At 41.1% G+C, this 27,599-nt stretch overlaps 1 protein-coding gene and 1 long non-coding RNA gene across 3 annotated transcripts; both read left to right on the top strand.

The window, feature by feature from the left end:
* Window positions 1-3,130: 3,130 nt before the first annotated feature.
* On the top strand, window positions 3,131-4,185 carry LOC307030513. The gene is made up of 3 exons (XR_013805678.1): window positions 3,131-3,336; window positions 3,612-3,659; window positions 3,894-4,185. It is a non-coding gene; the product is annotated as an uncharacterized lncRNA (long non-coding RNA).
* Window positions 4,186-7,104: 2,919 nt separating this feature from the next.
* Window positions 7,105-22,161, top strand: LOC307028497 (zinc finger BED domain-containing protein 5-like). Of its 2 annotated transcripts, XM_079663568.1 has the most exons (5): window positions 7,105-7,182; window positions 7,563-7,604; window positions 8,978-9,016; window positions 20,510-21,059; window positions 21,298-22,161. In XM_079663568.1, exons 4-5 carry the CDS (start codon window positions 20,886-20,888, stop codon window positions 21,772-21,774), a joined length of 651 nt encoding a protein of 216 aa, XP_079519694.1. In that variant the 5' UTR covers window positions 7,105-7,182; window positions 7,563-7,604; window positions 8,978-9,016; window positions 20,510-20,885; the 3' UTR covers window positions 21,775-22,161. The 2 variants fall into 2 exon arrangements, 1 of the variants encoding a protein (XP_079519694.1); XR_013804996.1 differs by lacking the exons at window positions 7,563-7,604; window positions 20,510-21,059; window positions 21,298-22,161 and having other exon boundaries at window positions 7,133-7,182; window positions 8,978-10,170.
* The last annotated feature ends 5,438 nt before the right edge of the window (window positions 22,162-27,599 follow it).

The following is a 27,599-nucleotide window of genomic DNA, read 5'->3' as shown; positions in this document are numbered from 1 at the left end:
CATATTTGTAGTCCCTAGGGGCTGATTTTGAATACGTTTTGGTTGATTTGCAAGATTTACGGGACTCAGGATTATTTGGGTTGGACAGATTGCTTATTTATTTGAAAAATAATTGTCCACAGTTGAGGTAATAATTATCATCTTGTGCTCTCTATATTCAACGTTTGCAACACTACTCATAATAGTCAAAATCAGCCCACCAGGAGTACAAATATGGCCCTTTCTGCACTGTCAACCCCAGGGCCGGCCCAACCCATTAAGCGACATAAGCGGCCGCTTAGGGCCCCGCAGCCACTGACGGGCCCCCTAGCAAAAAAATTTTTTTTTTTTTAAATTAAATTTTTTTTTTTATCTCAGTACACCGTTGCTCTACTCTAAAGTCGCATCTAAAACGCGATCTGATCTAGCTGTGTATATTTTGTTATTTTTGATTGTTATATTCAATCCAGTGTTCGAAATGGGGGGGAGCCAAGGGGGAGCTTGGCTCCCCCGAAGAGGGAGGGAGCTCCCCTGAAGGCCGACTTTGAGATAAATAGGGGGAGCTGCATATTTGTGTCACACAGATTAGAAATGTTGAGTTTCTGTAAATAACAGTTCTTGAAATAAATAATAGTCATTGTTCATTACAGTTTCTGAATATTTGTTTTATATTTGTGAATATTTCTGGGTGTTGCCATCTGTACGTGGCGGCGCTGCATTCTTTACGCTACTTACGTTGCTATGGTTACGGCGGCGATGCTGGCGGCACATTTGAAATGTTCATAAAAAATATGGCGAAACGAAATCAGCCAAGCCTCGCAGCTTTTGGATTCACAAGCAAAGAAGCGAAGGATTCTAAAAATGACAACGTGAACGGAACAGCTTTTAGCTAGCCGGCTGTAAGCGGCGTTAGGGTCGCGTTTGACAGCTCCACACCGAGGGAGAGGCTTGCCGATGCGGAGCCTGAAGAGGCTTCAACAACGGCCACAGCCGCCGGCGCCACCTGCACTAGCAAACCTGACGATGCCCATGACCTGCCTTTTAACTGGACACAGAAAAGATGGAGTGAGTGGAATGAAAGCTATCCATGGCTTTTCATTCCACTCACTCCATCTTTTCTGATGAATGTGGATATGAGATTTGCAAAGAGGCAAAAAGTATATTGATCTCTCTGCCGCTCGCAGAAAAATCCACCGGAGTGCACCTTTCACAAGAAAGGATTCAGGGAAAAGTCAGCAGTGATTAAAAGAATAACCTGCGGAAAAAGATTTATAATCACCATAAGGGCCAGGCAAACGAAAAAGCGATCGAGATTTCGGAGAGGAGAAAAAAAGATGTCCTACCAAACAAGCTATTGGCGATCAATGTTGACCTAATGCAGGAAACATATAGATCTTTCAGGTCTGCCTATATGATTAGCAATACAATAAATAAATAGGGCTCCCCCGAAAGCAAATGGGTAATTCGAACACTGATTCAATCTCATTAGCTACAGGCATTTGAAGCTTGTAAAGGGAGGATGACAGCTCTCACTCGCCACTCTGCTGTTCCGCAGCGCCGCTTCCCCTCCCTCCGCTGAAATGATGAATGTAAGGTGTATAGTAATCATAGATAACACGGCAGGGTCCGTTACAGTTTGTTTTCATCTGATTTCAAATAAACAAAGTATTGGCTTTCAGAATATTAAACTTGTTTCGGCAAATTCAGATGATAAATACAACTTTGAAGCTTGTAACGGCATAATTAAAAGCGGAGAACGGAGTAACTTGACGTCACAGCAGGCATAACAACAGCCGGTGTTTCTCGAGTGTTTTCCCACAATACACACAAATGCAAAAATACACAAACACACACACACACACACACACACACACACACACACACACACACACACACACACACACACACACACACACACACACACACACACACACACACACACACACACACACACACACACACACACACACACACACACACACACACACACACACACACACACACACACACACACACACACACACACACACACACACACACACACTCGCGGGCTTCCCCCAGACCAGTAATCCAAACGAAAATATCTTCCCTCCGTACTATTTTGATAATTTGCTCCGCTAATAATCAATCAGATCGATCCAGAGAAGAGGAAACTTTGAAGGCCTTTTTCTCAAAATGATGACCTGTAACAGTCATTATATAATGTGACATATTTTGCTTAATATTTGGAGTACAAAAACAATCGTCGTGGCGTAGGTGTTACTCTCATCTATCTCAGATAGAAGATATGATTGGAGACGACCAGCCAATCAGAATTGACCTTCTCGAGTTCTCCGATTGGTTGGTTTCGTGGCACATTTGTAACGCTGTGACAACTTGAGCGAGCAGGCAGGCAAAAAGCTGAGCGCTCAACTGTGGTGCCTTCAGTTTGCATGATGTCTGGCAAAAAAAGGACATACGCCTCTGGTGATCAAAAACGAAAAAATAGAAAACTTAATGAAGAAAAAAGGCAAGACAATAAAGGTATGTAACTTCATATTATGGCTCTGTCTCCTGTCCTGTGTCCCACTAACAATAGTTGGATAACTTGGATTTGGGAGTATTCTAACTTACTTACTACTACTACTTACTTTCTAGCTAACGTTACAGCTAGCTAACTAGCCAAGTTATCATTATTATCTCAGCCTTTCTGTAGAATAATGCGATGCTATTAACGTTACTGATTAATTTACTTTAGAAAAGTTTAGCTCAGGCAGCAAGTCACACTCGTAGCTAATGTTAGCTAGGTATATGTGCTTGTTTCATATTTTGACCAAGTAAACCAATTTCCCCTGGGATTAATAAAGTACTATCTATCTATCTATCTATCTATCTATCTATCTATCTATCTATCTATCTATCTATCTATCTATCTATCTATCTATCTATCGAACTATCCAAACATCATTGTGTGGGTTCTAAGTTCATGTAAATGCAAGTATTCATTGGCTGAATATTGAATTAGCTATATAAAGCTAGTATGTTCCATTTGATGTTCCATTTCAAGTCAGTTTCCATAAAGCTTAACTCTTTAACATACTCTCCTCAGGAGCACTTCTGAAGTACTTTGGAAGCCCACAGCAGGTGCCAGCACACACAACGTCCACTGAGGACACTGTTGGTGAGTTCAAATGGGCCCAAAGTGAGAGCTTTCTGAATTTGGAATATTAAGTCATTACATTACGAATCATATATTTCTTTATTCCATAGCAGGTCAATCAACCTCCACCGCTGCTGTTGGTGAATGTGAAACCACAAGGTCAGCTGTTGGCACCAGTGACTCCGATGTCATCCAAGAAACCGCCTCAGACAATGCTGGTAAATGATGTGTTAAGTGTATAGATTAAGCCCATAGAGCTAGCTACAATTGCCATTTGTCGAAGTTCTATTGAGCAAGCTCGCTGTTCATTGCTTATAATAAATATCTGTCATGCATGGGGCAGGAGTTTGATGATACCTGTTTTTAAGGACTGATTCTGGATCAGCACTTTGGAGCTATCTCAAAAGCAGCGCCATCGTGGTGAAAAGACAGCTGATCTAGAGACAGTCCTATAGTCATATATTAAACAATGATATACTTCTTTATTCCATAGCAGTTCCATCAACTTCCATCACTGAAGAAACCACCTCTGACAATGCTGGTAAGTTTAGGCCTACATCAAAGAGACCTTAACTTTGTTTGTCAAGAAAAGCAAAGCACTATATGTCCAATCAATCATGGTATTATTATTATTATTATTATTATTATTATTATTATGAATATTATTATTACTATTGTGTTCAATCATTCAACTGTGTTGTTCATTGCCAGGAACATCAACTTGTAAACATGTCAAGTAACAAAAACTTATTTTTTAAAATTAATTTCCCTATAGGTATTTCTGTACCCATTGAAGTTGAGAGCAGTACCATTACGCCTACTACACCTACCTCTGTAACTTCTACTCCTTTTCTCTCTGGTTCACCAATGGATCCAACTGGGTGGCCATCAGTACTTAACGATCACGTACGTACAGATCTGGTGATTAGGGGGCCAGTACAGGTGGACAGAGATTTTGTATTCCCGAAAACACCAAACAACAGAAGCTTTCATTATCATTACATGTTTAGAACACTTGTAAATGGTGAGAAAGTTAAGCGAAGCTGGTTAATATACTCCAAGAACAATGATTCAGTGTACTACTTTTGCTGTAAGTTGTTTTCCAAGAAATCATTAAAGCTCATAACAGAGGGACAACAGGACTGGGTGAATATTGGCGCATTACTGAAGCTACACGACAACAGCCCAGATCATGTGAAAAGTGTGTTGACTTGGAAGGAAATAGAGCTCCGTCTTAGAAAAGGGAAGACAATAGACAAAACAGAGTTGTACCTCCTGGAGGCAGAGAAGAAGAGGTGGAGAGAGGTGCTCATTCGGTTGGTTTCCATCATCCAATCTCTAGCAGAGAGGAACCTGGGACTTAGAGGGACTGTTGACACCCTGCATAACCACAACAATGGGAATTTCCTCAAAGAAGTTGAGCTAATTGCCAAGTTTGACCCTGTTCTGAAAGAACACATCAGACGCATTGACAGTGGAGGAAATTACACTACATACTTGGGTAAAACAATCCAAAATGAACTCATGTCCTGTATCAGTGACACAATACTTGCAGCAATGGTGGCTGAAATCAAAGAGTCCAAGTATTTTGCCATCATTTTGGATTGCACCCCAGACGTCAGCCACCAGGAGCAGATGACTGTTGTAATTCGAACAGTGAGTGTGAAGAAAAGGACTGAGATCAGGGAGCACTTTCTGGGGTTCATCATAGCCCCTGCATCCACAGGGCTTGGTTTGTCTACACTCATTTTGAACAGGCTGGAGGAGCTGAAGATCCCCTTTGAGGACTGCAGAGGACAATCCTATGACAATGGTGCAAACATGAAGGGCAGAAATAAAGGGGTGCAGGCCAGGCTGTTGGAGAAGAATCCTCGAGCTCTGTATGTTCCTTGTGCAGCCCACACACTGAATTTGATGGTGGCGGATTCAGCCAAAGGATCAATAGATGATACTTGCTTCTTTGGTAATGTTCAGAAGCTGTACACCTTGTTTTCAGGTTCTCCCCAGAGGTGGACCATCCTGAAAAAACATGTGGACATCACTCTCAAGTCCTGGAGTGAGACGCGGTGGGAGAGCAGAGTGAATAGCATCGAGCCGTTGCGCTACCAAACGGATAAGGTCAGGGAGGCTTTGCTAGAGGTGAGGGAAAACGCAAATGATCTCATGGTCAGAATTGAGGCCCAATCCCTGGCAGAAGAAATTGGATCATTTAGATTCCAAATCTGCACTGTTGTCTGGTATGATATTCTGTCAAAGATCAATACAGTTAGCCAGCTCCTTCAGTCTGTCAACATGCAGCTGGATGTTGCGGTCAGTCTCTTAGACAAAACCAAAGCATCGCTGGTAACCTACAGGGCCACTGGGTTCACAGATGCTCAGGCCACAGCAAAAGAGCTCTGTGGAAATATGAATGTTGAGGCAGTGCTGAAAGAAAAGAGGCTGCGGAGCAAAAAGAGGCATTTTGCCTACGAGGCAGCTGACGAGGCAGTGGCTGATGCCATGACGAGACTGGAAACAGGATTCTTTAATGTTGTGGTGGACTGTGGCATCCAGTCTTTGGAGGACAGATTCAAGTCCCTGGGGGAAGTAAGAGACAAGTTTGGAGTGCTTCACAACTTCCATAATCTGGATGATGAGTCACTTACAGACCAATGTGCCCTGCTGGGAAAAACATTGACCTGTGGCGAAGAGGCAGACGTTGACTGGAGAGAGCTAGCCATGGAGATGCAAAGCCTTCCAGAGCTTCCCAAAGAAGATATGACCACATTGGAGATGCTCACCTTCTTAAATGAAAACGAGCTGTGTGAGATCTATCCAAATCTTTGGATAGCGCTGAGAATAGCCTGTACCCTTCCAGTGACAGTGGCGTCCGCAGAGAGATGCTTCTCGAAGCTCAAACTGATAAAAACATACTTGAGGTCCTCCATGGCCCAGGATCGCCTGAGTGGAATGGCAATAATCAGCATAAACCACCAGATTGGCAGCCAGATCTCCTATGATCAGGTCATCAATGACTTTGCCTCCAGGAAAGCAAGAAGAGAACAATTCTGACTGTACGTACGAGAGGAACATTTGTATTTGCATTTGTTTTTTTACATTTCATTTCATTGTTAAGCAGTTTGTTTTGCACATATTATTTAATCCTTTAAAGGTATTTTTGGATCTATTTATATATTCTATTTAGTGTTGAGTGTTTTTTATTAAAAATATCTATCTTTGAACAGTGATGGTCACTTTGTCAGTCTTTTTATTCTGTACTGTCAGTTCATCAGTGCTATCTGATATGACTACTTTATTCAAGTTTATGTTCATTTGTCAGAGTACTTTTGATCCCCTAAAATGGGGGATCAAATGTAATATTGGACAAATTAACATACACTTCAACAAAGTAGTCATATTTAATACTTGGTCACAGTATGCACTTTAACCTCATAGTCCTTGTTTCATTTCAAATATAATGTGCTGGAGTACAGACTCAGAGCCACAACAACAAAACATATGTCACTGAGGACTGAGGAGTTTCTATATTTCTGTTCACTGAGTTTATATAGTCATTAGTTATAGCCTAGGTAGTTATTTGTAGTCAATTTAAAGACTGTGCTGCTCTTCTCAGGTCCCACTTTAGTGTTTACATGCTTATTTGTACAATATGTGTGCTCATACTAACATCATAAGACAAAAGTTGGTTCCGTGTTGTGTGTAGTGAGAACGCGCTAGAGTGAGGGGGGCCCCCAAACAAAATCTTGCTTAGGGCCCCCAAAAGTCTAGGGCCGGCCCTGGTCAACCCCAACACTAATAACTCATAAGTATTATGGGTACTGCAATCAAAACCAAATATCAAGTCAACCGAACAATAAACGTATACGTTCTTTTAACGAAAAGTGCTGTTTAATTTTATGTGGATCATAGTTTATGAGTGAATATTCAAATTTGACTTATTACATCTGAGTGAACAGTCACGCAGCGTCTGACGTCCTTACGTCATGACGTTGAGACGAATCGAGAAAGATCCATCCAACATGGCGGCTCATGCAAGCAAAGGGATTCCACACATGGTTTAACTTGTAAGTACCAAATGTAGTTGCTAAAAAATGTTTTTCTTGTTATAATATTGTAAGGATATACCATCCGAAGATCATATGTGATCGTTAGACCCCATTGTTAAATTCAGAGTTACAGCGCCGCAGTTACCGGCTGCTTCGCGCTATTTTTTGAATGTCGGACTGCCGGTTAAGTACTGTAAGGACGTTAACGTTAGAGCAGCAGCATGTTAACTTTAGCTACAAACTCCTATTAGTCAACGGCAGCCCTACTGTTTAAAAGTGTGTTACTTACTGGTGCTTATGAACGCTATTATCTGGTAAATGTGATGTCATTCCTGAATACTGAATGAAGCTCGTAGCTAGCTGGAACTACAATTACGTTGATGCTATTTTTGCTGTAGGGTGAAGCTGGTGCATAGCAGTGAGACTCCTCAATATTCAAGGTAACTTATTGCTAACCCATACTATGTTCTGTTTTTTCATTTCATTAATTTAGAAAAAGAAATTCTCCAGTAGCATTATTTATTTAATTAGGTATTCAGAACATTGAACAGAACTGGCCTTTCTACAGTAATCCGATCATCATGCTTTGTTGAAGTTGCATGGTTGAAATGCTTCAATGGAGTGTAAGGTAGACCCTCCAGAAAAACGCGATTCTGCGATTGCAGAATTGACCGCATAATCAGCAAAATGGCGCATATTTATCAAAAGGCCGCATAATCCCCGCATTTTTCCACACAAAGTTGAGAAGAAAATAAGTTAACTCGTCTTGACGTGACGTCATCAGCTCGCGCATCACAGAATGTAAACAACACTGTATAGAGTGAACGTGTGGAGCTCACACGATAGAGAAAACACCAAGATGAAAAAATCGAATCCATCTCATTTACCGACGAACATTTCTACTAAAGACCGGGCAAAAAGTGGGGGGAAACTATTCTGCACCCCGAGCAACTGTGTGTTGGAGCATAAGAGAAAATCGACCCACTTTGATTCATTCGAAAATGCTTTCTGCTGCTGCGGACAAGAAAGCCAAACAACTCACGTTCATCAACCTCCAAAACCCTTTCGAGGGCTACAAGAAACGAAGTGAGTAGCCTACAAGATTGAAGCTGGTCAGATAACGAAGGAGTAAATGAAAACAGATTGAGGCGGAGAAGTGTGTGTGTGTGTGTTTGTGTGTGTGTGTGGTGGTGGGGGGGGGGGGGGTGTGTGATTAAAATAGCCCAATTGCTTTTACAATAAATAAACATTGAATGTGTTTAATTGAATTGTAAAGGGGTTTAACGTTAGTGGCAGGTTGTGTGTGAGAGAGAATAAATAAGACAGCCCAATATTTAAAATGTGTTCTATTCTTTTTCTCCGCATATTTAGCATATTTCGCAACTTTCCGCATATTTCGCAACTTCCCGCAATTACACCGCATAAAATCAAATAAAAACCCCGCATGTTTAATCACATAATCAAGTATTTTAGCCCGCATAATCAAGGAATTTAGCCCGCATAATCAAGGACTTTTGCCCGCGTTTTTCTGGTGGGTAAGGACATTAACTTCAGAGCAGCAGTATGTTAACTTTAGCTAGTAACTCCTATCAGTCAACGGCAGCCCTACTGTTTAAAAGTGTGTTACTGGTGCTTAATGTTATCTGCTATGATCTGGTAAATGTGATGTTATTCTTGAATTAAGCTAGTAGCTAGCTAGAGCTGTTTTCCTCAATTATGTTGAGGCTTACACACAGGCATGTTTGCTAAGGACAGTAAGCTAATGAAAACTGCAAACTTGTATAAAAACTCTGCACATTTCTTTTTGTCGTAGGGTGAAGCTGGTGCATAGCAGTGAGACTCAAGATTCAAGGTAACTTCAACAGAACTGGCCTTTCTATAGATCCGATCATCATGCTTTGTTGAAGTTGAAATGGTTCAATGGCGTGGAAGTGCAAATTGTGTGCTGTCTCGTCAGACACCCGTGCTCAGTTATTTAGGCACTATCGTTTAAAGCATAGCCAGTACTCAAGAGTTAGCCCTTTGCCATGTGTCCATGACTCTTGCATTTGTGCATTTCAATCATTTAATGCATTAAAAATTCATTTATCACGGCTTCACAAAAATGTGTGTAGTACTGGTGCAAGTGAGGGAGCACAAGGAGGATGTGCAATTTTTAGCTGCCCCTTGTGTAACTTTAAACAGTCCTTCTCTGAAGCAACAGTGTTCAGTCATTTAAGGGGACACTTAAAGAACCTTGAAACTGTAACATGCCCATTTAAGAACTGTAGCTACAGCACAAATGTCTATTCATCATTTAATGCTCACAAAAGCAGGAACAGTGCAGGTAGTTTGGACATTCGTGAAGACATTGTGTCAACATAAAATGATGGTGCCCCAGTCTTGACAGCTACTGACCCTGAGGACGAGAATCCTACTCAGTATGCAGACACGTTTGATTCTCCTGAGGATGACGCCAGCCAGTTGAGAGCCCAGTTACACCATCATTTGTCCTCGCTCTTCCTGATGATGCAAACTATTCTTCATGTTTCCGACATGGCATCCAGAGAGATGATGACTCAGATATTTTCCTTGTCTCAACCTGTTATAAAAGACACTTTAAAAGAGGTTTTTAAGAGGCATCAGATTTCTCCTACTGAAGCTATCATGAATGATTTGGTGAGTGCTGTTATGGACTCAAATATTTTTGTCAGTGCCACAGCTAAAGGTGAGGAATTGTCTTCCGCCAAGCGAAGAAAAACATTTATTGAGAAAAATTACCCTGTGGTAAAGCCAGTGTTATAGTTGCATGCAGTAAGAAATTGCATGTTTTAGAATTCATGTTTTCATTGGATGAACAATTTAAGACTGAATAAATAAAAACTAAAGCCTGAAGAAGTTGTTGAAGTTCTTTGAGTATTTTGTACTTAAAATAAATAAGAAAATATTGGCCAATGAGTTATCTAGAAATATATTTGTTGATTTCAATATTCATGCAATTAAGTACTTTTGCATCAAACTAATTCATTATGGAGAAATAAAAAATGTAAAATGTGTTAAACAATGTTTATAAGTACAGTATACTTAAATAATACAAAAATAATAATTAAAGTTTTAAGTTTAAGTAACTTATCAATTTTGATCATTCATTTACTCTATAGTCTTAAGTTAGTTTACTTAAAAACTTTGGTGGTAATCAGTTTCCACAAAAGTTTTGAGTACTCCGAACTAATCGGGTTTTACAGTGTGGTTGAAACTGCCATTGTTGATCCTGATCCCCAAAATTGTCCAAAGAGCAACTTTTAAAACTATTGTCTGCATTGGATATAATGCAAAACACAACTTATGCTAATTGTGCAAATTGCCCAACATATGAAAGTTAGTATCCGGCAGTTTCTATATGTGCTGGGGACCCGTACTATACATTTCTAATATAAAACGTTTGGGTACTAATTTTACGGGTTCACAATCGGACTCTATGAGCTGGCAACTAGACTATTAGGTTGAACAGCTTCTACTCTGCCGAGGTGAACAAATGAAATGTAAAGTGTGTGTGGGAGGGCTGCTATTAAAGAGAGGGTGACACATGGAACACGAGGAAGGCTTGCACAATGGAGCAGGGTCTCTGCGATGATTGTCACTTCTGGCCACGCCTTGATACTCACAATAGACTGCATCTGCTCTGCAGCCAGAAACCAGGAAACTGAAAAGAATGTCTCCACACTCAGGATTAAAAAAGCCGGGGTGAAAGCAGACAGAGGATGGAAATCTAACTCAAGGAGTACATCCCAGAAGTAGTGGTAGTAGTGGCCACTGCGCCATCCAAATGTTCTATTTATATTCAGCGGCTGTGAGAAATTTATGAGCAGAAGTAATGCAGCGCTGCAGTCAAGCTTAAGTCTGCTGGAAGACTCAACCTGCATGAGCACATTTCATTTTCCATGCACACGATATTGCAGGCTGTGTTTGTGTAAGGCCACATACCACTTCCTGTCCCCACTCGATTACTACTGGTCATCCACAAAATCAAAAATGATCACTGGATTTCAGATTCAGGCCCATGTTATGTATATGCAGCCTCACTGTGGCAGGCACATCTCAGCTACTCTAGTAAAACTAGGTTACCTAAGTTAGGAAAAATGACCACAGAACTACCACAACAACTAGTATTAGTGTTCTAAAATAATATAAAAAAAGAAAATATTCAATAATTTTTCCATATAATAATATATCTAAAGATAATAATAATAAAAAAAAAAGTAAAATAATAATAAAAGTGTGGATATATATGGGGTTAATATTTGAAAAATAAATCTAGATTTAAAAAATGATAACAGATATAATAATACAATATTAAATGATAATAAAAAACCATAATAATTATAAAAAATGCGGATTGGGGAATTAAAGATTTCAAATAGGATTTATAATAATAATAATAATAATAATAATAATAACGACCTTGGTGGAGGGGGAAGATAGGAGGAACATTTAAAAGAACAACAATATATTTCAGAATTTCTTGGAGCTGCTGTCTGTAATGTTTATGTCATGATGCAATATTCCACATGCCTTCATTCAGTGCCATTTGTCCATGTTAAACAGATATATATGAACCCTGCTTGTATGCCACTAATAAGCTAATTAAAAAGGTCCTGAATTACTTCCCTGTCAATTTGCACAGTCTGTGTGTTTTACTGAATATAAGTAAACATGGTAGATTACACCCTGAGATTCTCAAGCACTAATTAGAAGAGACAGTTCTGAGCGTGAAAGAAAGAGTGCTTTTACCTTAACACCCTTTACCTCAGCATACAGAAGCACGCAGACAGTTGATAATTAAACAATTTTTACTGAAGGCTGACGAGGATTTTCATTCAGTGACTCTTTACGGGACTATTTACTGTGGAAGCATTGAGTGTACTTATACTGTTCATAATGTAGTTCTTAAGCATCATTATGTATTCTGTGATGACTGTTTATTAATCCTTTTTTCTTAAAACTTGAATGGCACAACATGATTAAGATTGTTAAACAATCACTGCAGTCAAAACAATCTTTACTTTCCCTAAACTTAAGAATTAAGTTTAGGAAATTAAGAATCTCTTATTAATACAAAATGAACATGATCGTTCTCTTTGTCTCTATCCTGTGTGTATGAGCTTTGCCTCTTGTGAGTTTGTGTCTGTGTGTCCAAAAATGACTTAATGTGTTTACATCTGCCAAGTGTCTGCCATATGTTTCAAGATCGAATAACAGCTGGATACATAGAATATGTTATAATTGACATTTCTGTAACACTGTGATATTTAAAGGAACCAAAAGCAGAGACTGACTCATGTTAGGATTTCAAGGTGTTTAACAGTGTTGGGCAAGTTACTTTAAAAAAAGTAACTAGTAATAGTTATAGTTACTGCTCTCAAAAAGTAACTAGTTACTTTATGAGTTACTAAATTGTAAAAGTAACTAGTAACAAGTTACTTTACTTTACTTTAAAAATAATAACAGTAAAAATACAAGTGTTTTTGTTGTTCTGTGGCACAGTAAGAGAAAAGAAAACTCCCCATCATTGTAGCAATTATCATTATGAAATGGAGTGGAACAATAAAACACAAAAGATATGTTTAGAAATTTTGACAGGCATCTTTATTGTGGCCTCAACAATCAAGTGGACAATGCTTTCTGTCCTGCACACAGTTTACATTTGACCGTAATATTTTTTGCGCCCTTTATCCCCACAAATTTAAAATAGTGGTTATATTTCCAAGTTGCAAATGCGCTGCTGCTCTCGCTGATACTTGCATCTGCCATTGTGTTTGTGAGTGCTGGTGGTGGGCGTTGCCGTGTGCGTGTGCTAGCAAGTAGGCTTGTTTGAGACGAGTTGCGGCTCACCTCGAAACTAGACGAGAATAGCCGATCGCAGCCGGGGGAGGTCTCAAAAAGCTGGCTTGAAGTCGGACAACTCCGAGTCGGCTTCTTCTTCTTCGCCTTCTTCTTCTTCTTCTCTCGGTTTTTTGGAGGATTGCAAACAACTTTAAGGTGCATACGCATGGTGCATACCGCCACCTCCGGAGTCGGCTTGACTCGGTTTGCATTTATAAAGAATGCACACATGTGTTTAATTGTTAATGTCAGATATGTAATAAGTAAATATATTTGTTCCTGCTGAAGATTAGATTCAACTCTATTGTTATTGCACAGATTACAGGTACTGAGACAACGAAATGCAATTTAGCTTCTAACCAGGAGTGCAACAAGCAGTAAAGTGAAAAGTAATGTACACAATCTACAGAATAAAAGATAGAATGAAGTGAATTATGAATAAACAGTGAGGGGTATGAATACACTAGATCACTGGTTCTCAACGGGGGCGGTACCGCCCCCCCAGGGGGCGTTCAGAGAACATCGGGGGGCGCTGGAAGCAATATTTTTGAAAGGGGGGCGTTGAGGCGTTCTTGGGGGGCGTTCACGCATAATGTATTTTTGTCATGAAAAACGCTGGCCACAGCGTCTTTTCCTGTACAAAAAGCAGCTGTCAGCATCTTTTGTTGCTATAGGAAACCACAACTCTGCTTGCGATTGGTCAGCTGTCAGCAGTGTTATTACGGGTACGTTCGTAAATGCACGAACGGTCAGTCCGCTCGGACAACCCGTCTGTTCCGCCAGAGCACCCAGCAGCGCTCAGAGCGCAGCGCTCTGGACTGTGGAACGGGGACGCTCGGAGCGCATTTACGAACGTACCCTACAAAAAGCAGCCGGGAGCGGACCGGAAGTCGTTGTAATTTTGGGATCGCGACTGTTAATAATCTGTGTCACTTTGTTACATTTTGATATGTTTTGATATGACAAATTCCACTAACAGATTCGAACTAAGTGGTCAGTTTATGAAAATAACACCCGTTTCTATGTCTGCTACGACATGGAAGAGCTGGCTAGCCAGGCTGCTCCACACAGAGCTCTGTTTGTTCAAAATTACAACGACTTCCGGTCAGCTCCCGGCACGATCTCTTGTCATGTCACCAGCTAGCCCTCTAGCGTTTGCCGCCATATCGTGACACTACCCCCCCCCCCCCCCCCCTAAATATTACTATCATAAAACAACAAAAATCATATCACATCAGCAAAATGGCCGCGAAAAAGATAAAATGCAGACATTACTCTATTGAATATCTTAGCTATGGCTTCATACCGTCTCCTACCAATGCACAACTCCCAATGTGTTTACTTTGCGAACATGTATTTTCCAATGAGGGAATGAAACCCTCACGTTTAAAGGAGCACCTTACCAAGATCCACCCGGATAAGGCAGATAAGGAGCGTCCGTTCTTCCAGGCCCTCAAAGAGAAACATGGTAGGAGCCAACCCATTCTCACGGCATTTCGTGTTCACCAACACGATTTTTAATCTATTGATTCGTGTTCATCAACACGATTTTCCCCTTTTTTTCGTGTTGCACAGCACGATTTTAAAAGTAATGTATTTCTATTGGTAGTCTCACGACATTACGTGTTATAGGAAGACCGGAAGCTGTGTGGTTCATAAAAGCATGTTCTTACTCAATAGCAAGCCACAATTATTGCTTTTATTTTAAATCGTATAATTTCGGACTTTTGTTGCCGTCTGTGAGGAAAATAAATGGGGATTAGAGCCTCAGGATACTGAAATCTGTATATATGTAAATCTTTTTTTCCTCTTAATTTGTTATTCTTTTCAAAATAACACTGTTATTTACTCACCAATAACACACAATTATCCTTGTTTTTATTTATTTGTTTAATTCCATAATCTCTGTTTTTTTTGGCGTCCGTCAGGAACTGAATTTCAAAATAAAAATAACCGGAAACAGATGTATGCATTTCGAGTTCAGGATGGCCGAAGACACTAGACTACCCATAATACCCAGCTATTGTTTAGGACTACAGTCCCCGTGATTAATCTTCAAGCTCTGGGATTGGATGTTGGAATGGCAGTGCGCCAAGGTTACGCCGAGCGTCAAACAGCTGTTTGAAATGGAACGAAACCACGCCAGACTATCCAAAACTGGAATTGAACGCCCCCCCAGGACTACACATGCTATGGGACGTCTCTACTGAACGTTTTCGTTTTTCCCACAATTAGAAGTTGCCAGTATTAAACACATTGGTGTTATCAAATGTAAAACATATAATTAATAAATGGGTGAAAATCGCTTGTGTCCATAATGCGCAGCATTAATATATACCCACATGACAGCTCATTGTTACTTTGTAATTCTACTCCACTACAATTCAGAGGTTAACCTGGTATTTTTACTCCACTACATTTATTTGAGTTACTTTGCAGATTCTGATTAATGATGTGAAATATAAACAACCCTTAAAGCAGACTTTAGTTACACCTGAGTAAAATTCAGGGTAGGTGATTGTCAAGTGCCAACAATCAGGAGAGATATTTGATAGTTGGTGCTTGAGAAGACTAAACATTTATCTGCAATTGACATGAATGGAAACGAGTAATAAAGTATATTCATTACTCGTTATTCTCTACTAATAGTTAATTAAAGACTGTATAATGGCTATTTTGCACATCCCTTTCAAGATTTTCAAAGGTTTATTGACATATCATAATACACAACGGTGTATGCAATGAATGAAAAACTTGGGTCACAGGTTCATCAACAGCGCATTACAAGACATCTATCAATATGTGTGTACCACCATGGTACCACCACCATTAAACTGTCATATTCTGCACATTTCTTATACTATCTACATACATAAGAGCATAATTCATATGTATGATATCAGTTAAAATAAGTGCTTCAACATAGTCAACATTGCAGGAAAGCAATATATTAGACGTTAAGTACTTTGTCAGGCTTAATATTTATCTGTAGATACCCCCAAAGCTTTTTTCTTATTTAAAAGAAGACCTTAATCTAAAGTATTATTTAATGTTTGAATAAAGGTTAATTCGTTTTTCTGTTTTGCACATCCTCATATTAATATCTTTGTACATCCAGCACTAAAATGTTTTATTTTAGAGATCACTTACAGTATCTTCTTGATTTTTTATATTCTATATTTCTATCACAGACCTTCTACTTTCCCCCTATGAAAGTATGTACTCTTAATATTTTTTTAATCAAATATAACACATAAAAACAATAATTCAATAACATGCTTTAACCACTAGGCGGTGCACACAAGGTGCACACAGCCATAATAACTTTTTATTATTAGTGTAGGACACTTATGTATGTACAACATCTGAAGATGTGTAGTTTTATTCATGCTTTCACATAATTTTACAGCATATCGCTATACTATTTCAGACTCAGTATTTACATTCTTATATTCAAAGAAAATCAGTAATATCTTTAAAAACTACAAGTCCTTTTATATCAGCTGTGCACCGTTATGGTGTAAATATAACCTATCTACCAATTGGATCAAATGTAAAAGTCAGCCGAATTAGTGTTGATACTGCAAGGAGACGAATTGTGTGAAGAAAAATTGAAGATGTTGTTTTATTGTTGATATATATATGATCCACGTCAAGTCTTCAGTTTCGGCGGCATTTCTTCCAGTTTTTCCAAAGGTCTTCTCATCAGGGCTCTATAAATAAAGAACTACGGCAGATCTGTAATATTTAATGCAGCCGAACCGTGTATTACTATGCCGTTATGTGATGACTTTCGAAGAGAAAAGCAAGAACACACGGAATTAAGTATTTTATTCTTTTAAAATGTTTTCCGGATTTCATTTCATATAAACGCCAAATCCCAGCATGCATTGCGGCTAAAACATCCAATCGGCGAGCTTAAACCATAGCTGAGGATCTTGGGTAATCGCTCGAAATGCCTACGTCTGTTTCCGGTTATTTTTATTTTGAAATTCAGTTCCTGACGGACGCCAAAAAAGCCAGAGATTATGGAATTAACAAATAAATAAAAACAAGGATAATTGTGTGTTATTGGTGAGTAAATAACAGTGTGTTATTTTGAAAAGAATAACAACTTAGAAGGAAAAAAAGTTTTACAAATATACAGATTTCAGTATCCTGAGGATCTCAGCCCCATTTATTTTGCTCACAGACGGCAACAAAATTCCGAAATGATACGATTTAAAATAAAAGCAATAATTGTGGCTTAATATTGAGTAAGAACATGCTTTTATGAACCACACAGCTTCCGGTCTTCCAATAACACGTAATGCCGTGAGACTACCAATAGAAATACATTGCTTTTAAAATCGTGCTGTGCAACACGAAAAAAAGGGGAAAATCGTGTTGATGAACACGAATCAATAGATAAAAAATCGTGTTGGTGAACACGAAATGCCATGAGACTGGGTTATAGGAGCACCATCAGCAGTCTCTACGCTAGGAAGACCACCCAGACTGACAGTGGGCTAATAGCGTCATATAACATCTCCTTGCTGATAGCCAAATGTGGGCAGCCGTTCACAATCGGAGAGAAGTTGGTACTCCCTGCCATCAAAGAGGTCATATCTACTGTGATGGAGCGTGATCCCACACAGGTGCTGAAATCCATCCCACTCAGTAATGACACCGTAGCACGCAGGATTGATGAAATGGGCGCTGATACAGAGGAGCAGCTGTGTGCCATCCTGCGGGAAACTCCATTCAGCCTTCAGCTGGATGAGACAACCACTTCTGACAACAATGTTCTGTTGATGGCCTATGTCCGCTATAGCAGTGGTCCCCGGGCCCCGGACCTGTACCGGTCCGTGGGTCGTTAAGTACCGGGCCGCACAGAAAGAATAAATAACTTTCATTATTTCCGTTTTATTTATTATTCGAGTCTGAACAATCTTTTATTTTGAAAAATTCTCCGAATTCTCCCCGTTACATCCGTCTATGACTCACGTGACCCACTCTTGACACCGCTTGACCTATGCGATTGACACATGTCAATATTGTGGTCACGTGATACATTAACGGTTAGCGCTAATATTAAATATTAACGGTCGCGCTAACTCACAAGCTAGAAACTCACAAGCTAGAAAGATGAGTAAAAAACAGACGTCTTTGGAAAGTTTCTTTGCAAAGGGGAAAAGGGCCAGTGAGGAGACAGAAGAAGAGCCTATACCCACCAAGAAAAAGAAAGCTGCATTTAACAGACAGTACCAGGAGACCTACTTAAAATATGGATTTATCGCTACAGGTGATTCCCACGCACCAAGCCCGCTGTGCATAATATGTGGTGACCGGCTCTCCAATGAGGCAATGAAGCCTTCAAAACTGCTTCGCCACTTAGAGACTAAGCACCCTGCTTTAAAAAACAAGCCTTTGGAGTACTTTGAAAGAAAAAAGCAGGAACAAGAAGGACAGAAGCAATTACTGAGGGCCTCTGCAACAACAAATGCAAGTGCACTGAGAGCATCCTACTTGGTGGCTAACCGAATAGCTAAGGCTAAAAAACCATTCACGATTGGTGAAGAATTGATTCTTCCGGCTACTAAAGACATTTGCGGTGAACTTTTGGGGGAGGCTGCGGTTAAAAAGATAGCACAGGTCCCTCTGTCAGCTAGCACCGTCACGCGGCGCATCGAGGAAATAGCAGAGGACATTGAGACACAGTTGTTGGAGAGGATTAATACATCACCGTGGTACGCACTGCAGGTTGACGAGTCAACAGATGTGGACAACGGGGCAATACTGCTTGTTTATGTGCGATACCTTTATCAGGAGGATGTGCATGAGGATGTGTTGTGTGCACTATCGTTGACAACCAAAACCACAGCCGCAGAACTATTTAAGACGCTGGATAATTACGTATCAGGAAAACTTAAATGGTCTTTTTGTGTCGGCATATGCACAGACGGAGCTGCTGCCATGACCGGACGGCTGTCTGGTTTAACTACTCGGATTAAGGAGGTTGCACCTGAATGTGAATCTACACATTGTGTCATACACAGAGAGATGCTGGCGAGCCGAAAAATGCCACCGGAACTTCACAGCGTATTGAATGATGTTGTTAAAGTTATCAACCACATCAAAGCACACGCACTTAACTCACGCCTATTCGAGCAACTTTGTGAGGAGATGAACGCGGAGCACAGACGCCTTCTGTTATACACAGAAATAAGATGGTTATCCTGAGGGAGATCGCTGGCCAGAGTGTATGAATTACGAGAGCCGCTGCAAAGATTTCTCTTAGAAAAAAAGTCACCGCTGGCAGCACATTTCAGTGATGAGGAGTGGGTCGCAAAACTGGCTTACTTGTGCGACATATTTAGCCAGCTCAATGAACTCAATCTGTCTCTTCAGGGGAAAATGACAACAGTCTTCAAGTTGGCAGATAAAGTAGCTGCATTTAAAGCCAAACTGGATTTGTGGAGACGACGTGTGAACAGAGGCATATTTGACATGTTTCAAACATTGGCGGGGATTTTGGAGGAGACTCAGCCGGAGCAGTCATTCTCCCAGCTGGTGCACGATCACCTGTCTTCGCTTTCAAAAGAGTTCGAGCGCTACTTCCCAACCGCAAAAGACCCACGAACTGAAAAGGAATGGATCCGCGACCCATTTGTCAACAAACCGGGCGAATCCAGCATGTCCGCGCAAGAAGAAGATCAGCTGCTGGAGATCGCAAATGACGGCGGCCTGAAAAGGATGTTCGAGACATCAACTCTGCCGGTATTCTGGATAAAAGTCATGGCAGAATACCCCGAGATTGCCACAGCAGCTCTGAAAACCCTGTTGCCATTTCCGACATCATATCTGTGTGAAGCGGGGTTTTCTGCAGTCACAGCAACCAAAACAAAATCACGAAATAGACTGGACATAAGCAACACACTCCGGGTGTCTTTGTCTCCCATCACCCCGAGATGGGACCGTCTCATTGCAGAGAAACAAGCTCAGGGCTCTAATTAATTTAGCGTTATGGTGAGTTGTATTTTTCATGAACTTCATATGTTTTATGTTGTATTTTGAAGGTATGTTTAAGTGTTACCAAAGCGACCAGAGAGCGCGAGGCAGAGAGGTTGTTATTGTTATTATGTTATTATTATTGTTGTTGGTGGATGTCAGGAGGACGCAAAAAAAAAAAAAATGTCAGGAGGACGCTGCTAATAAAGTTACATACAAGTACACAGTGGATTCAGGCTTTTTATTATAATATTTACAAAATACCATGGTCTTGTCGTTTTATTTTGTTGTATTTATCCACCACACCTTAAAGGCCGGTCCGTGAAAATTTGTCTGACATTAAGCCGGTCCGTGGCGCAAAAAAGGTTGGGGACCGCTGCGCTATAGCACCTCCAACAGTCAGGAGATGGCTGAGGAATTTTTATTTTCCAAATATCTGGTCATAGACACCAAGGGCCAGACCATTTTTAATGCACTGTATGCTTATCTACAGGAGAAGTCAATCCCGATCAACAACATCCTCGCATGTGCTACTGACGGTGCCCCTTCCATGGTTGGCAGGTACCGTGGCTTCACCACTCTGCTGAAGGAGCAGGTCCCGCATGTCCTCACAGTCCACTGTGTCTTGCACCGCCACAACCTTGTGGCCAAATCTAAAAGTCCACCTCTCCACGAGTCTCTCAATGTTGCAGTAAAGGCAATAAACAAAATAAAAGCCCACACCCTGAATAACAGATTGTTCCGACAGCTGGCTCTCAAAAGGAAACTGCCTTGCTCGTTTTTGTGAGTTGTTTGACAGCATCGTGGAGTTCCTGGAGGAGGTGGATGCAGCTCTCGGGGAACAGGTATCATCCAGCCGCTGCGACATCATGTACCTCGCAGACTTCTTTGGCAAAATGAATGAAGTCACGCTGAAGCTCCAAGGAAAAGGAGTTACTCTGATCCAGAGCAAGGCGGTCATCCACAGTCTCACTTCCAGGCTGGATCTATACCGGCAGAGCATAGGCAGGAGGCAGTTTGCTCATTTCCCGCTGTTGACCAAGGTGATCTAGCCTAGGCTACTAAATAATGATAATAATAAATAATACATGTAATAAATGTAGGCTACTTTATGCAACACTATATTTGTGTTCCTGGTTAGTATAAATAACTTATGTTCTGAATGTATTATGAGAATAAAGAAACATCAATTAGTAAACTAATTAGCAATAAAATAACCAGTTTAAAATCGGATGGTAACATTCTGCACCGATAACAATTTCCTGGTTATACTCATTGCAGGTGTCTGAGGCTCTTACCGATGAGCGCCTCCTCATTTACACAGACCACCTGAGGATGGTGAATGCCGACTTGAAGATCCGCTTCAGAGGTCTTTTGGACCTCGATGTTCCCACCTGGGTGGTGCAGCCCTTTCAGGCGGACGTGGCGGAATGCGAGCCAGCAATACAGGAGCATCTCATCGACATCCAGAGTGACGATGAGGCCCAGGCTATTTTCCGCACCTCTGGCTGGGGCAACATGTGGGTCAAATACTCTCAGCGTTACCCGGCTCTCTGGGAGAAAGCGAGGCTGCTTCTTCTGGCTTTCCCAACCACATACCTCGTGGAGCAGGGATTCAGCCAGGTCCTCCACATGCAGTCCAAGTACCGCAATCGCTTGAACTTGATGGCCTCAGGTGCACTGCGACTGAAACTAAGTTCTCTGCAACCCGCAGTGAAGAAACTGGCGGAGAACCACCAAGCGCAGGGCTCACACTAACCTCCCCCCCCCCGCAATTTGGCGAAATGCAACACCTTTCCGACCTGTTAGTTCTGTAGGCCTAATGTACAGTTTTGTAGCCTACTGTTTGTTCTGCACTGGACATGTGTGAAATTGCTGCTGTTCCGTAGCAGTCTGTTTGTATTCTCTGCTCTTGTCTGAGTTTGTTTAACACTCATAAATATCATTTTTATTCACATTCACATGGCTTTTCTGCTCTCTGGTAAACTAATGATATTCCAACTGCCCAGTTAAATCAAATCTATTATTTGGCATTCAGTGACATGCTTTTTAAATGATATAACACAGAATATTAGTCAACATTAATATTCAGGGAAGAAAATAAGTCTACTTTTTTTGATGGGGGGCGGTAAGAGACCTGGATAATGGACAGGGGGGCGCTGGCCCAAAAAAGGTTGAGAACCCCATCACTAGATATACACAGCAGCATGTGAGCAGTATGAACAATGTGTATGAATATGCTAAGATATATAAAGTATAAAAACGGTAAGCAGTGCAAGTATAGTATAACATATATAGATATTAATTTCATGATGATAAACATTGTGGAACAATGATGAAAAATGCGAATGGAAGTGGCGACGTAAAACTGACACCAAACAACAACAGACTTATGCCGAACCAATTGGAGAGTTTCATCAGCAGCACGGGGTAAAAACCACCAATGAGCGCTCAGCTCGAGATACCAGCGAGTTGTTTCCCATCAAGCATTTCGCCTCCGCAGCCCGTGGAGAGGAACTGCGCCGCCTCGCCGCGCCTCGCTCTCAAGGCTGCGGGCGTCTTTGTCCCGCGAGATTTCAACGTCTCATGTGAGCGAGCCTCCAGAGCAAGTCGTACAAAATGACTAACCATCATGCAACGCACTAGCAAGACGTTGATCGAAAGTGCGCAGGTCTGCGCAGGTCTCGCTTGTCTCAAACAAGCCTAGTGTTTGTGTCTGTGTATTTTCCCCATAAGCCAAGACCCGCCCAACTCTGTCTCTGATTGGCTTACCCTGAAATCTTATCCCGCGTTAACCAATCATCACTCCTCTCTGGTCACTTTCACTTTTCCATGGTACTGGGAGAGGACATCACTGTATTCGCCTGTAAGTTACATCCACAGGGAGATTCGGTCCAGTTGGATCACATAATGTAACGCAGTAACGCACCCATTCAAATCACAGTAACTATAACGGCGTTACTTAGTGGGAATAGATAACTAGTAACGCTATTAGTTACCACAAAAAGTAGTTGCGTTACAGTACAAAGTAACGCGTTAGTCCCAACACTGGTGTTTAATTAAACACTTAAACAAAAAGGCAGGCAGTGAAGGCAGAAAGCTGGATGGTTAGCAGCAATATAACAAAGAATTGTCCAAGGGAAAAACTCTGGAGTTCACTCAAAAAACTGGAGATCTGGAACACAAGGCTCTATGCTGCATGGTTCATCCAACTGCATGGAATCATCTGGCAGAGTAGTGGAGTGAGGACTGGGCTTTTATGGAGCAGGTTGATCAGGTGATTGGGAACAGGTGTGCCTCGTCTGCATCCAGGAGAATACCAGCCACGCCCCCTGCCTCACAGGAAAAAAAAACTGTAATCAGTTACCTATTCACAGTATAAGATAATGTAACCTGATTAAAAAAAAAAGTACCTCAAATTGTAGTGCTAGAGTAGTAGTACTTAGTTGCCTTCCATAAATGTTTTTTGTGATTACATTCTAGACGTATAATATAAAAGATCATATGTGCGCATGATGTTAAGTGAGAATGATGGCGGTGGTGTGAACAGAGGCCCTCAGCTCCTATGGCCCCTAATTGGGTTTAATTAAGCCACGGTGGGAACAAATGAACTGGATCGGAAATTCCTCCATAACCTTTGGCTTCCCGACCGAATAGTTATAAGGTGTTATACTTTATGTTCTAGTTTTTCCAAATAAGTTATTTATTGTTCTAAGTGTATGCAAATGTTATTTAATTGTCATTCTCTATTGATTTTATAGTATAATTTAAATTAAAGCCACAGTTCTACAGCAGCGTTTTGTATATAACCAGTACTCAACGGCAAAACAAGTTATTTTTGAGTCACAATACCAGACCTAAGTTTGTGGCGTGATCATAAAGTATACTGTCCAAAATGTGTCCATTTGCATTATATGTATATTTTAAATGTGGTCGCAGATTAGTAGCAGCATTCCTCGAAGCATTTCATTGTCTCGTGACATCTTATATCTCTTTTGCATACCATTTTAGCAAACCGTGGCCTGAATCCCAGTGTGTAGGAATAATTCATTCTGGGGAGAGTGGGCTGAATATTAATTGAGACTGACTGATGTATAAAATGCTTTTTGTCACAGGGATTGGAAAATTGTGTTTATGTATTTTGATTTGCAGAGCTAGGACATTTCCCCCCCCCCCCCAACAGAACTGCTGACACAGCACTCTGGAAAGACTGATTCCTCCTCAGGGAGCCGCTGGCTGATCAGCAGGTCAGCTGAGGGGCCCGGGGCCGGCCCCCAGCAGCCCTGGGCTTGAGACCTGACTTGGAAATGACTTATAAAATACTGCTGTTGGCTTTCAAGCAACAACTGGCTCATGTGTCAGACCAAATTAAAGGTGAGATGTAACAGTGAGGTCCGGCCTTGTCAAGTTAACTGCCCCTGCATCTCATTTGCATGATATTCCTTCAGACCTTGACCATGAGGACGAGGAAATTAGCCGGCAGAGTCATGCAAAACAAACGTGCAGGGGCTAAATACAACAAGCCTTAGAAGAGTCCTGGAACGGTTTGCTTTTTAATGGTATAGACCAAGGCAGTGGCGGTTCTAGACCAATTTTACTGAGGGGGCCAGGCTGGGGCAGAGTCCTGCACGGGTCTGATTTTCAAGACCCGCTCCCGCCCCGCCCCGCACCCGCGACGTGCAATACCGAACCCGCCCCGCTACCCGCACATATTACCAATTAGTTCCGCAACCCGACCCGTCGGCACAGGATCCGCAACCCGACCCGAACCTGCATATATACAGGACTGTCTCAGAAAATTAGAATATTGTGATAAAGTTCTTTATTTTCTGTAATGCAATTTAAAAAAAAAAAAAAAAATGTCATACATTCTGGATTCATTACAAATCAACTGAAATATTGCAAGCCTTTTATTATTTTAATATTGCTGATTATGGCATACAGCTTAAGAAAACTCAAATATCCTATCTCTAAATATTAGAATATCATGAAAAAGTATACTAGTAGGGTGTTCAACGAATCACTTGAATCGTCTAATTAACTCGAAACACCTGCAAGGGTTTCCTGAGCCTTGAAAAACACTCAGCTTGGTTCAGTAAACTAAATCACAAGTATGGGGAAGACTGCTGATCTGACTGCTGTCCAGAGGACCGTCATTGACACCCTCCATCAGGAGGGTAAGACACAAAAATAAATTTCTCAAAGAGCAAGCTGTTCACAGAGTGCAGTTTCAAAGCACATCCACAAAAAGTCTGTTGGAAGGGGGAAATGTGGCAGGAAACGCTGCACAACCAAGAGAGATGACCGCAGCCTTAACAGCATTGTGAAGAAGAGTCGCTTCCAGAATTTGGGGGAGCTTCAAAGACAGTGGACTGAAGCTGGAGTCCAGGTATCAAAAGTCACTGTTCACAGACGTGTCCGGGAAATGGGCTACAATAGCCGTATTCCCATGGTCAAGCCACTTCTGAACTCAAGACAACGGAAGAGGCGTCTGACTTGGGCTAAGGAAAAGAAGCACTGGACAGTTGCACAGTGGTCCAAAGTCCTCTTTTCAGACGAAAGCAAGTTTTGTATTTCATTTGGAAGTCAAGGCGCCAGAGTCTGGAGAAAGGCTGGAGAGGAGCAAAATCCAAGTTGCTTGAAATCCAGTGTGAAGTTCCCACAGTCAGCGATGGTTTGGGGAGCCATGTCAGCTGCTGGTGTTGGTCCACTGTGTTTCATCAAGCCCAGAGTAAATGCAGCTGTGTACCAAGAGATTTTAGAGCACTACATGCTTCCGTCTGCTGAAAAGCTCTATGGAGATGAGGAATTCATTTTCCAGCATGATCTGGCACCTGCCCACAGTGCCAAAACCACCAGTAACTGGTGTACTGACCATGGCATTACTGTCCTCGATTGGCCTGCAAATTCCCCTGACCTGAACCCCATAGAGAATATGTGGGGTATTGTGAAGAAGAAGCTGAAAGACACCAGACCCAACAATGCTAATGAGCTAAAGGCCGCTATTGAAGCATCCTGGGCATCCATAACACCTCAGCAATGCCACAGGCTGATTGCCTCCATGCCACGCCGCATTGATGCAGTAATCCGTGCAAAAGGATTCCCAACCAAGTACTGAGTGCATTAATGGACATTTTCAAATGTTTGATTGTGTTTTGCTGTTATAAATCTTTTTTTTTTACTTGGTCTGAGGAACTATTCTAATTTTTTGAGATAGGATTTTTGAGTTTTCTTAAGCTGTATGCCATAATCAGCAATATTAAAATAATAAAAGGCTTGCAATATTTCAGTTGATTTGTAATGAATCCAGAATGTATGACATTTTTGTTTTTTTAATTGCATTACAGAAAATAAAGAACTTTATCACAATATTCTAATTTTCTGAGACAGTCCTGTATATATATGAGCAGTGAAAACGTGCAATTATTAACACACGCAGTTGTTTATTTGTCTCAAAAAGCGTGGGATGTTGGTTATTTTCTCCATCTAGGAGGACACCAAAAGCCTCCCAGACGTTGGATTTCGCTCTTGAGGAAGTGTTGGAAAATGCTGTATTCTCCGCTGGAGAGCTTCACCTCAGCCTTTCAGAATGTACAGCGCTCAGAAGCAGATTAATGCGCTGCAGAGGTTATGATTATGCACGGTCCCGCGGGGGAGAGGCCTGAGGATTTAAACATTAAACTAAATTATTATTATTTTAATATATTTATTATTCAACACCCGCGGGTACCCGACCCGATGCAGGACTCTGGGCTGGGGCCAGTTAGTTCATGAGAGGGGCCCAATACAAGCGGGTTAAAAAGACAAAGAAAGTATAAAGTAATTGTGTAAAATAAACATAAAATGCAGTAATTGGTATTTGTTTTTGTAAAGGTATTTGTTTTAGTATATTTAAGTTACAGTCCTTTGTTTCAGTAGTTTTTTCATTTGGAGTATTTGTTTTAGTAACTTTAAGTGACAATTTAATTAAAAAACTTTAAAAGTATTTGCTTTTATATAAGGTAATGAACATTTTTCCACTGTACATCCGGGTCTATGATTTGATTTAGTACCAATACATCGTAATATTGTAACCTTTTTTTGGAGGGGGGCCACAGGGGGGTCCCTGGTCAGTGTTACGGAGCCCCCCCCCCCTAGAACCGCCCCTGGACCAACGGTTGGCAACTCTAAAACCCTAAATGTGGCTCCGTCCATCTGCATAGGGTCCCTGGAGCTTTGACAATAGAGTGGTGCAGAAACTAATTATAAAACCTGGAAACAAACTGAGCATTTTACCGCTTCTGGTTGCCTTGTCTCGAAGTAGAGAAACTCCCTCTGGAGGGAACACTGGGATTTCAGCCTTTGCAGACCATTTACATGCAACCTATAGAACACACTACAGGGGATGGAAAACCCCAAGGATCATAATAGGGTCTCTTAAATAGATACACATACCAAAAACAGTCAACAGCTCTCTTTAATGTTGTTCTATAATTGTATAAATGCAATAAACTATATATTTTACACATATGGTATAACTATATACAAGTTTATCATTTGTGCTATCCAGAGGTGGGAAGTAGTGGAGTACAAATACTTTGTTA

This window comes from Notothenia rossii (genome assembly GCF_949606895.1).
Source record: "Notothenia rossii genome assembly, chromosome: 2".
Lineage (NCBI taxonomy): Eukaryota > Metazoa > Chordata > Actinopteri > Perciformes > Nototheniidae > Notothenia > Notothenia rossii.
This window is presented reverse-complemented; position numbering and strand designations above follow the sequence as displayed.